This window comes from Vidua macroura, chromosome 1 (assembly GCF_024509145.1).
Source record: "Vidua macroura isolate BioBank_ID:100142 chromosome 1, ASM2450914v1, whole genome shotgun sequence".
NCBI lineage: Eukaryota > Metazoa > Chordata > Aves > Passeriformes > Viduidae > Vidua > Vidua macroura.
The window spans coordinates 148557061-148569714 of NC_071571.1; the positions used below are offsets into that span (position 1 = coordinate 148557061).

Sequence of the window (12654 nt, forward strand, 5' to 3'; positions counted from 1 at the left end):
GATGAGTAAAAGATTTTGACTTCTATAGTCTTTGTCAAATCAGATCAGAAGAGAAGTCCAACAAGTCTTGTGTCTTGCCAGCAATCACAGTCAAGAATTTGATACTCACAGAGACAGAGGTAAACAAAGAGAACAAAATAAAAGCCTAAGCCCTGACAGCTTCAGAAATTGAATGCCTTCCAGCAAAAGTCTTCCTCAAACTACGCAAATATTGGTTTATATCACAGCCCTCACAGTTCCCATCCTTTCAGAACAAGGGCTATGTCAGTGCTGTCATTTTGCACAATTGTGTCAAATCCTACAAAATTCACAGAAGCACCTTCTGGCAATGTGTTATACCAGCTCTCTTATGGTCTACAGAAATGGGGAGAAAAAGAAACCTTTTATTGGGTCTGAAAGTGCCATTTTTCAGGTTACCTGAATCTTGCCCATTAGTGTATCGTGAAAAAAAATCAACAGAAGATCTGTTGTGAGAACATACTTCAAGGTCTGTTGTAAAACCAAATCAAAACAGTTTTCATTACTTCCCTACTTATTTTGCTGAAGATAATTCTGAGGCTCAGAGTCCCATCACTCAGCATTCATGATGTCTGATAATTGAAGTTTTCAAAGTGACCCAATGAGATCCATTAGATCTTTCTTTTAGAAATGTTTCAAACCCTGTTTTTAAATGAATATTATTTTATTTTATTAATATTATTTTATTATTTTATTTCAGATCACACTCGGAAAAAAAAAAAATTTACAGCCCAGATTAAAGGCACTTTTCTTCTTGCAAAAAATTGCTCTGCACAAAAATTGTTCCTCTTTGGCCCAGGTGCTGTTTCTTTGATGTGGGGGATGTGGTTTCTATGCCTTTTGCTGCCAGGAAACAGCTCAGTGTCTAATCCTGTGATTATGCCACATTCCTGAAGTCTTCACTTATGACACTCTCAGGCAATGAATCATTTATAGGTCTTTCACATGCATGCAAACATACATCGAATGGAAAAGCCAATGATAAAATAATATACAGTCCTTTTTATCACTGCAGAAATCTACAATTTCTGTTCTAACACTAAAACAGAAATAATGGCTAATCAGAATATTTCCTGGGTATGTTACTTTAAGGCAATTACATTGATATGATATAATTTACTGCAACAAAATAGGGAACTTTTGAATAGCTGGAACTGTATAAATTTGCATAAATATTATGTCTTCACAGGTTCATTTTCATAGCCCCATAGATACCTCCTGTATTATGCATAGTACATATACCAGCCCTCAAGTAATTTACACTCAAAGACAATCAAATTTCATGAGCTATGAGCAGCTTACCATTTATTCTGTAGGCCATAATTTTATGGTGTTAAATAAAATACTTCTAATGAGTTCAGTAGTGGAGAAAGAGACTGATTGGCAGCTCTGGTGAGTTGAACTGTGTTTGTTTACAAAAGAAACACAATGTATACAGCAGAACCAGAGTTTTACCACCCATATGAATGCTATTGAACACTGCCTTGGGGGTGTCCCACTGTCCTGCTCAGCCTTTCACCCTTACTTCTCATCAGCCAACTCTGTCTGCCAATGCCAGGAAGACCTAATTCCAGCAGAGACATTGCAGATTGCATCTAGGCCTAACAAAAACCTGTCAGATGGCAATGACTTTTGCCTTGGGTCATCAAAGACTAGATATATGGTGCCTTCAAGTTTATGGTTTTATCCTACCCACAGAAAGAATTTGGGAATATCTTGGGAGACCTTATAGCAGCCTTTCAACACTTAAGGGCAACTTATAAGAAATATGGGGACAGACTTTATAGCAGGGCGTGTTGAGATAGGACAAGGGATAATGTTTTGAAACTAAAAGAGGGTAGATTTAGACTAGATATTTTGTGATGAGAGTGCTGAGACACTGGGCCAGATTGCCCAGAGACCTTGTAAATGTCCCATCCCTGGAAACATTCAAGGCCAGGTTTGATTGGCTCTGAGCAATCTGTTCTATTTGATGATGACCCTGCTCATTGCAGGGGGTTTGGACTAGATGATGTTTAGAGGTTCTTCCAATCCAAACCATTCTGCGAGTCTATGAAGAAGACAAGGAAGAAAAGGATGAATAAAGGCCTACCTGTCTTGGCCTTATCTTATCTGAACCAGAGGCAATACACAAATGATACTGCAGCTCCTTCATGTTTCATGACACACCCAGCTAACCCAGGATAGTGCAGGGACTGAGGGCACAGATATTAGCAATCCATCAGACCCTATTCAAATACTATACTGTGAAGCTGGGAACAGTTGAAGTAAATACTATGGTAAAACTAGGCTGACTAGAAGCTTGATTTCTCAAGGTTTATGCCAGTCAGAAAACTAGTGTAAGCTCATTTGCCTCTGACTGTGTCTGGCTTACCCTAAATAAGCCTTTAGACCCAAGTACTCATGTGTGTAACTGCATGAATATTCACATTCTTTTCCTGGCTATGCAAAGAGCTTCCTTGAAGCATTAACTAATTTTGATCCAAATTTCTTTTCTTTTTGACACTCATCCCAAAACTTGAATACAGATCTGGATACATGATTAAGTCATCTTCAGAAGTTACTCTTGTCCTGAAGATATTCTTATTTTGCCATAAAGCTACAAAAAAAAAAAAAAAAAAAAAAAAAAAAAAAAAAAAAAGCTTTGTTTGCTAAAGTTTTGCCTCATGCAATTCACCTTTGTCTGGCAGTGCTTTTGAGAATCATAATTCACTGACCCATCTCTTTCTCTTAGCCCATTCTTTTTTGATTGTCACATTGTCGAATTTTGTCTGATCCTTGGAGAAAATATTAGACCATTTGAGTGGGGTCAGTTGGTTTTGCACAAACTGTTGTTGCAGGGACTGCACTTCTAAGTGTTCCTGCCTAGCACTGCACCAAAACTTATAATTCTTATCAGCTGTGAAGCTGTTTCTTGGGTCACTACGACTGACGTGATAGCTGTGAACAGAGGTGTCAGCTTCTGCTGTCACTTGAAGATTTGTTTCCACAAAACAAGCCAAAGTGGTTGGAAAAAGAGGGAATCTCTTTTCTTATTCTCCAGTCCCTGAGCTGCTGTCTGGGACACTTGCCAATAGCAAAGGGTTGGCTTTCAGATGATGGATCTCCACTGTGCTGTTGTTGCCATCTTGGCTCACCCTGGAAAGGCCATCAGCTCAGAGGCTGTGAGAGCTGATTTGGTCTCCCTTCAGGAACTCTCTCATCATCTGTCAGTGAGAACTATTGGTCCTTAGGAGCTAAGGATTAGTGTTCCTTAGGGCATATGAGCATGACTTTTAAGCAAGGTACCACTGGGAAAATACTGAGAAGAAAGAAAAAGTGAATAATAAAAGATTCTTTCAAAAGTCAGAGAGCAGCCAAGTCCGGTTCCTGAAGTGAGGAGTAAAAAGTCTGTTCCCACTGCTCCTGCACTTTACTTTGGGGAAGAAAGACAAAAAAAAAGGTATTGCACAAGCCCCTTCCTATAAAATTCCTGAAGATTCAATGGTGAAATCTCCAGAAAGGAAAATCTTGAATTGAAAGAGTGTCAGCCAAGTGAATGACTGTGCAAAACACATAAATGGATTCAGAAAAAGTGAGAAATTGTGGTGAGGGAAGCCAAATGAATTCTTCAGTATGTAACAGCAATAGTAGCTGTGAAAGAGAAATAAGTCCTCCGTGCTTAGTCTGCCTTTTTCCACACTACTCACAACTCTCTAAATTAGCCATAATACAAATCCTTTCAGTTATGTAAGTCTAGGTGAGATTTGGAAGGAGAATGCAGCAATCTGATTATTTCCAATACATAAACAATGCAGAAAAACAGCAAAAAATACATATGAAAAGAGAAACTTCCTATGAAAATTCTATTGCTTCACAAAAGGAATAAATTAGCAGTCCAATATGAGACATTCCCAAGGATTTTCTCCAGAACAAGTCACCATCACCCTCACACGAATCTCCAGTTGATTTCACAACAATTTCATTGAACCCTCATAGCAAAAAGATTGCAAGGCTATTTTAACACCATGTTTCAGGCCCAAACCGAAATTAATCTCAGTTTTAAACTCGATAAAAATGCAGATCATTGCTTTGCTATACGCTGCATGCGTCGGATCAGAAAGTAAGAACCACAGAAAAGAAATATGCCAGTGATTAAAGAAACCAGTTATTGTCACATTATTAGTTACATATTTTTTTTGCTACAGCTAGTAAATAATTTTGTTCTTTCCAGAGATCAGCCATTTATCTTCAGGCAACCAAAGATTAAAGGTTTCATCAGTAATTATCACAAATGGTGCCTTGAACATACTCATTAAAGATACTTGTCATTTTACCTTATAAAGAGCAGTATATCAGCTGTCTTAGTATTTCAGAATAATTTTGTGTTGGACATCTGCTGGAGTCCCAATGACAGCTAATCACCATTTGCATCAGCAAGACACCCAAGGAATCTTTTAAAACCTTTAAAACCCATTACAAATGCATTCTAACACGAAAGAAGTGTTTGCTGTTAAATACTCACACCCCAGCAGAGAAGTCTGAGATGAAAACTAAATGCATTTCCATGTAAAATTAACAATTCTAGATGAAATTCTAATGTAAACTAATGTAAACAGGAACACATTAAGCAATTATAAGTAAAAACTATTTTAAATACTGGGATTTTTAAAAAATTTATTTAAAAAACCCCAATAATGTGTATCAGCAGTCTTAGAACCACAGAATTATATTACATATTACAATTCTCACAATAGATCCTATTTGGGCTCCTCTCTGATGCACAATCACTACAGAATCAAAGAATATTCTGAGTTGGAAGGGACCTACAAGGATCATCAAGCTGAACTTTTAAGTGAATGGCCTGGACAGGGATCAAACCCACAACCTTGGGGTTATTAGCCCTGTGTTTCAATGAACTGAGATAATCTCAGAGTCTTCCTACTTCAAGAGATGAAAAAGTTAACTATTTGGCCAAAGAGCCATAAATACAGAGAAAAAAAAAAAAAAAAAAAAAAAAAAAAACCACAGATGACTGCTATGAGACATAAAAATGTGGGTTTGAATAATGTTTTTGTGCTAGGCTAGAACGACTCAGATTTTGCATATGTTGCTGAAAAGATGACAATATTAGCAAACTGTCTGTGGAAAAGAACATTTATCATCAACAAATTTTATTTGAATGACACTCCTGGTTCTTGTGTTATGCCAGGCATAAACCTCATGTCTTTTGGGATTGCTACATCAATGCTAGATGAAAGAAGAACACTTCTCATCAAACACCAGCACCTTATTAATGAGAAATCATATGATTAATCAATCTGATTACTTAGAAGTCAATTTATCTGCAGTGCAAGTGCTAGCCAAATGAAAATAAGATTACTGTGAGTACAGTTTATTAATAATCCCCAGTATGCCATTGATTCAACTTGATTATAACACAGCAGGCATGTGATGCACAATATTACAAAGACATTAAACCAGACTGACAACAGTGAATAGAGAAGAGGTTTATGCTACTGGGTAAGGCACAGAAATCCTGAAGTGTTAAGTGACCATTCAATTTGCAGATCTGCAAGGAATAGTTTATTTTATTGTAGATAAATAAAGCTGCTGAAATTTTCAAGTATCCAGCTCTTAGGGCAGTTGAGATCACCTGAAAGAGTGAGTCAGTGTGGAGTTGAGACACAGACCTTGTAACATCCAAAACAACCCCTTGAACTTCCTCACACAGAAAAGCAATTTAGCAGACACAAAGGGGAATTCAGGTTCCCCAAAGGGACACCAGTCACACGTAGCTCATGAAGCTGTTTCACCCCACTGGCATCTCCCAAGACTGCAGTGGATATGATCCTATTTTGAACACATATCTACAGTGATATATATTCCCTGTAAGCATAGGTTATGGTCTGAAAATAACTCAAGAAGTTATTATAAGAAGTTCTAGCACTTCTTATAATTTCATAGATTTTATTATTTGGTAGATTATTCTCCTCTAGTCTGTTGACCACAAAATTGTCTTCCTTAATATTTATCTGACAACCAAAAAATCTTCTTTCAAATATCTTTGTTGTCTTAATTGTGCTTGAAGGGAAGAGTGTATTATGGGTATAGAGAAAATATTAGAGAGGGAGGAAATGAGAAAAGGAAGATCCCTGTTTACTAGGTAGGGGAATGGGAAGAGAGAGAAAGACTTTTAAAAAATCTCCTAAGTTTAAAAAGAATTAATTATTATAACTACTCTGCTAAACCAGGAGATGAGGAAAGTGTCAGTGATGTCCAGAAGTCATTTGGTGAGATTTAGGGAAAATGCACATGTGCAATCCAAAGCTGCTGGCATTTAATTAGTCTCCACAGTGAGAAGTCAGAAGTGCAGAACAAGAAGCCTTCAGGATCTGTCATTAAGCAGTGGCACCTCAGCAGCCCAAATGCAGAAGATCAGGTCAGGAAGTGGAAAGAAGAAGTGGAAGAAGATTGACAGATGTAGACTACCTTTAAAAATTAAGGCAGTCAATTGCCTTTTCAGTGAGGAAAAAGCAAATCAGTGACAAACTAGATGAGCACTTCCACAGTCAACGTGTGGGCTTAAAATGAGCATTAGCTCTCTGATGCAGCCAAATCCTATCAGGAAAAAAGAGGGCAAATGGAAAGTATGACCTATGTAGGGTATACCAAGGTAAGAGTCTTCTGCTTTGTATTCAAGTGATATCTGGAAAACATAACTTGGCAGTTTTAACCTCATAATTCAGCCAATTTCTGGCTTTCCTGGGGGTTTAAGACTACTGTAAATCCAGCCACTACTCTACTGTGTTCAAATCTTTTCTGAACCATGAGTGGTGAATTGTCTTTATTTTATGTGGAGAAAGGTTCTTCTTTCCTCTCACAGAAGCCTCCCATTCCCCTCTGGTACCAAAAACCTTGCAACATAAACACAAAACACCATGCCACTAATCCATCTACTGGGTATGATGACATTAGTGAGAACAAAATTTATTTTTGTAATCCAGTCTGCTTTTTGAATTTGTAGAATTTATACCAAATCCACGAAACTGAATAAATTGTGGAGGTAATAAGGTTTCAGACAACAAAAACTATACCTTTCCTGGGGTTTTATGCCTAGACCTGGGGAAAAGGGTGCAATAGGAATGACTTAGAGTTCCTACACTGGAATTCAGGAGTATTCTGGTAAAGTATTCTGGAAAAATAATCAATCTGCAGCTGTCAGGGGAAAAAGGAGCTCTTTTTGGTTTACTGAAAATAACTAAGGCTAAAATAAAGAAAGTCTTGACTGTTTGCAGTCTTACAGTAAACTGAATAATCAGATTTGGTTCCCTAGAAAAGATACTAAACAGAAGGCACTTGCCCAGGAGATGCATTTTAAGAGCTTAAGCCTGGAGATTCTTAGATCAAGGAAAACATAAAAATGCACATGAAAAGCAGAAGGAGATGAACATAGAGCTAAACAAATTAAAACCAGGGTAGACCAACACTAAATGTTCCATAGCATTTTATGACATAAAAAGAAACTAACCAACTTCCCTATAAAATTGATTTTCCCATGTCCTGCCTCTCAGTGAAGCTTTGTCAGCCTTAGAAGATCAGATCTATTCAATGTTTCACCCTAGATTTAGCCAGTTGCATCAACTCAGAATAGTTTACAAACAGAAATATGTGTGGCATATTTTGAGTTCTGGTATTCACAGTTACTAATTCAGACATACAGTAGGGAAGGTCCAAACAAAAATATACATAAACCAATCAGAGGGGTCTGCAGGTTTTGGGGCTTTTTACTTCATTAAAAGGGTAGAATCCATTCTTGTGCCCACTGGCAGTGATGCAAAATTCTCCAAACTAATTGAAGTTTAACAAATACATTCAGACAACCTGGAATCGTATCTACAAGTTTTTAAAGGGAAGAAAACTTGACCCAGTGCCAAGTACTACAGCATGGTAAGAACTAATATTGCTCCTCTTCCTTCAATCCCTTAGAGTCTGATATAAACTTCCATATAAACCAGCAGTCAGTCACATGGCCTTTGCTTGGAGTTAGGTCTAGCCCCACAACAGTTTCTTTTCTAGCTCTGAATTTTATTTTTTTTTATGTTAAGCCAAGAGAAAATAGCTTTTGCTCATTATCATGCATCATGCATAGGCAAAAAGGCCATCACGGTCTATTAAATTAAAAGACTCAGCTCAAGAACAGATGTCATGACTTATGGAGGTTTCTGAAGCTAAGCAAATGCACATCTGGCCATGTGGACTGTACAGCATTACATTTATGATGGTTGGTATGTGGCATTCTGGTGCTAAAGCCAATTCTTGGTAGAGCAATTTCCTTTTGGTATTTCATAGTTCATCTGCTAGGATAATAATAATTGTATTGGATCTGACTGGGATGGAGTTAACGTTCTCCATGGCAGCCCTCCCAGTGCTGTGCTGGGCATTGGTGGCTGCAGAGGTGTTGGTGGCACTGCAGTGTTTTGGCTCCTGCTGAGCCTGATGCCTCAGGTTTTAGCTTTTATATTTTTCAGATTCTGTACTGCTTCAGTGTGTAGTAAGCTCTCTTCACAGAGCAGGTAGACAAAACAATTCCTTCTCTAGCTGGGGACCAAGGACAAATGTTCCAAATCTCAGGCCCAAGAGCACAAACAACATGGACTGGAGAGAGAAAAACAAGAAGGATGGGACTTCATGGGCTAAAGCTGTAACTGGACAATTAACTCCAACATGCTAATGGACCAGAACTTATAGAAGTGAGAGTCCCTGTGACTGGTCGTGCATTTTGTGACCATTTTGGTTCATCTTGGGTGTAGCCCTGGCTGGGCTCTTGTGCTGCCCAAGGTGTATCCATGGAGCCCTTTTAATAAATACCTACTTTATTCTTTAACTCTGTTTGGTCTCTGTTCTAGGTCAGACTTCACAAGGCATCAAACACCAGCACCAGCACTGTCTCCAACATTCCCCCACCAGCAGAGTGGGAATGGGCAAGATCCTGGGAGGGGACACAGCCAGGCCAGCTGACCCAAACAGGTCAAAGGGATATTCCATACCACAGGATGTGTGCTGAGCAATAAAAGCTGAGGAAAAGGAGGAGAAGGGGGAGCATTCGCTGTTATAATGTTTGTGTTCCAGAGAAACTGCTTCACACCCTGAAGCCCCACTTCCCAGGAAGTGACTGGACATCACTGCTGATGGGAAGGAGAGAATGAATCTTTTGTTTTCCTTTGCTTCTGCACATGGCCTTGATTTTGCTTCATTAAACTGACTTTATCTTTACCCACAATTTTTCTCTATTGCACCCTGTCCTGTTGAGGGGAAGAATGATAAAATGGCGTGGTGAGCACCTGGCTTCCAGTTAAGATCAACTCAGAATTATCCTGCCATTAAAAAAAAATTGGTCTACAGAGATAGGTAGAAGATAGAGTTTCTAGATAAGGAAGAAAATTGGGAGGGAAATAAGTTTTTCTTTCTAATTACAACAGACCAAGACTTTTCCTTGGAGACTAAAAGCAAAAATGGGAGTTGAGAGCTTTCCATTTCTCTTATTTCAACAGAGACTTGTCCAGAGGATAATGAAAATAGGCACCACTCTCCAAAGAAGACTCTCTCTAATGAGTGATGATATTGGTCTAAAAAAACCAAATAGTTATTTAAATGCCTATGATGTGACTGTCTACCAGAGAGGCAGAGGTTGAGGTCAGTTTGTTTGCCAAAAGCATACACTGACCCAATGTTTGGGAAGCAGCCTCAGGCCAAACATTCTCTCAGCCCTCGTTAATTCCCTGGTAGTTCCTCTGCACCAAGTGCTCTAGGCTTGCATATTTTTAATATTTATACAGAAAAACTTTGACAGAAAAGGTTGAGGGAAGCTGAGGGCAGCATGTTAATCACAAGCCTTGAATCAAGGTTTCTTAACAGGTTAACGGTTGCAATATTCTGGGGTGAGTTTCTTAGGGCTGAGGAAACATTTTTGACAAAAAAAAAAAAAGAAAAAGAAAAAAAGCTACCACTTAAAAAAACATAAAAAATAAATTAGAATAAAGATCAGCAAAAAATCAACTGATCATTTTAAAACAATGCTAACTGTAGGACCTGCATTGTGTGTAACACCCCGTCACCAAGAGACACAATACTCTGGACACAAAACCTTCTTTCACAACATCCTTAATAATGACTCATATCCTCTGGCTGTCATAGACAAGAAGTGAAAGCCAGGACCTTTTCCTGAATAATTAATTTCACCTGACAGCAGACACCTGGCCAGGTGAATCCTGTCTTAAAAGTGTCACTGTCCATGGGGGGCATATCCATACATCTTGAACCATGAAATGGTCCATGCAGGTGGGGGCTGAACACCCAGGAATTGTGTAGCCAGGTGCCACGTGGTTAATGCAGAAATGTTTGAAGTGTTGCTCTTCCAAAAAATCCCTCTACAGGAAATATAAAACCATGACATGTTCTCCACAGACAATGTGGATGCTCAGTGTGATGGAATTGAAGACATCATTCCTCATCCTTCTTACCTCTGAAGAAGTGGGTTTGCAGTAGCCAGCTCCAAACACTAGATTTTCTAATGACATACTGGACTGGTCTGGTCCCGCCTCCAGGTTGCCTTTACCAAGCCATGAACCTTTCCCTGGACGAGCAAAACTACAAGGAGAAAAATTGAGAGGAAAAAAGGAATCAGAGGAGCATTGTTAGAGAAGAACCATTGTTGTCCCAGTATTATTTCCTTGCTTAGAAATGATTTACAATTTTGGTGAGTTTTGCTTTTGTTATTTCAAGTTGCGCTGTAAATTCATGTTTTCCTTGAAAATGATCATTGTCCAGTGTGCACTAGCTCAAGTAATGTGAATGAAGTTTGTTTGCTAGGCATTCAGGCGAGTGGTTTGACTGTTATCTTTAACTCACTCCTTTCTCTGCTTTCTTACAGATCTTTTTCTAGTATAGCATCTCACCAACACAACCTTTCCATCTACCCACATGGATCACATTCTTATGCAACCTCTCATCAGCTTGCATGGATGCAACATCTTTCTCTCTGGCTTTAACCACATCACCCTTCCTCTTTGAGTTGTGCATGCCCTCCTAACTACCAATATCTTTTCTAGTTCATCCCAAACTTATAGATCGGAAGTTCTGTTGCCGCTTCTCACTCTCCCATGGCATTAGCTTTCAGCCCAAAAGGATAAGACTTCAGCCAAAAAAGTACATTTCTTTTTTATGGGTGCAATGTGATTTCACTGTTATCCAAATTCTTCCTCAAAAAACTGACAGAATGTAAGTTGTTTTATTCTCAGTGCTGATTATTATGGTCAGTGCTCCCTTCTGGCTATATTTGTACATTTGCTATTGAAGACCAAGAACCCATTAAGGGTGGAATAACCTGTTAGGAGTTTACTCAGCATCAAGCCCACCAGAGTATTGATGCACAGTCAGGGCTCATACTTTGGTTTAATGTGAGCAGTACTTACACCCCAGTTAATGATGTGGGCTGCCTTTATATTCATTGGAGAGAAATTGGCATTTCTAGCATGAGTCATCTCTTGCTGAAGCAGTGATATCAAACAGATCAGAGGAATTTTACCCTCCAAGTATTTAATTTTAATTGTGGACTGTAAAGAGAAGCTGGATGACTATCTCATCAACATCTGGAGATGAGATAACCATACTGTTAGTCCCTCTGATAACACATGCTGTACACAAACTACATCAAGATTTCAAGAGGGAAATCAGTCTACTTGTGGGGAATGCAATGAGTCAAACTACCAACTGTGATTGCTAAAGTGCCAGAAGGGTTCTTAAAAAACATGCAGGCAAAGGTGGAACTGAAATAATGAACTGAACAGAAAAAGGGAAAACACATTTTCTGTTTGTACCAAGTGCAGAGGCAGTGCCACTGGCTTTGTGCTACAGCTTCCAGACTGGGATCACCATCCACAGGTATCTGATGCCCATCCAAGCATCCCAAATTCCACTGTACCCAGGAGACCTGGTCTTGAAAGAATAAAAACTTCCAGGATGGAGAGCACAAAAAACATCTTAAAAGCATAATATGCCAGAACTAGAAGCCACAGGGAAGTGCCACTCCTGCTGCAATGCCTTTCCAATCTGAGGTTATTCCTCTATGTAGATGTATATCCCATGGCCACATCAGCTCAGATAAAATTAATGAACTGATATCTACACCAGATTCAGTTTTTAAGGATAGATGAAAGTGCTGAGTGCTGTACAGAAACACACAGAAAACAGAGAATCATGGAATCACAGAACATCCTGAGATGGAAAGAATCCACAAATATCACCAAAGTCCAACTCTTAACCCTGCACAGGGCAGCCCCAAGAATCACACCATGTACCCAAGAGCATTGCCCAAATGCTTCTTGAACTCTGGAAGGATTTATATTAAAGATACAAACAAAAAAAAATTGTCAATAGCCATATAAAAGGTGAGGTTCTGGTGTGAAACAGTTTTGCAACAGTGGAAAAAGAATCTCAAGCAAAATTACAAATTGGACCAGTTTCAGAAGGTTAAACACAAATCCCTGTCTTGTCTGTAGAACAAAACTGCTGCTTGTTATAGATAAATACTGGCAAAAAGGTCATTCCACGAGAAGGAGGATGGGGTAGAACAAATCAGCAAATATCTATTCTTGC

General features: G+C 38.8%; 1 protein-coding gene across 4 annotated transcripts in view; it reads right to left on the reverse strand.

Annotated features, from left to right (window-relative positions):
- The window catches only part of FAM135B (family with sequence similarity 135 member B), a 242406-nt gene that overhangs the window by 38673 nt on the left and 191079 nt on the right, over positions 1 to 12654 (reverse strand). For all 4 annotated transcript variants that reach the window (XM_053993224.1, XM_053993252.1, XM_053993233.1 and 1 more), the window contains one exon: positions 10521 to 10647. In XM_053993224.1, the coding sequence (XP_053849199.1) occupies positions 10521 to 10647 (127 nt within the window). The remainder of the gene's footprint in view (positions 1 to 10520; positions 10648 to 12654) is intronic.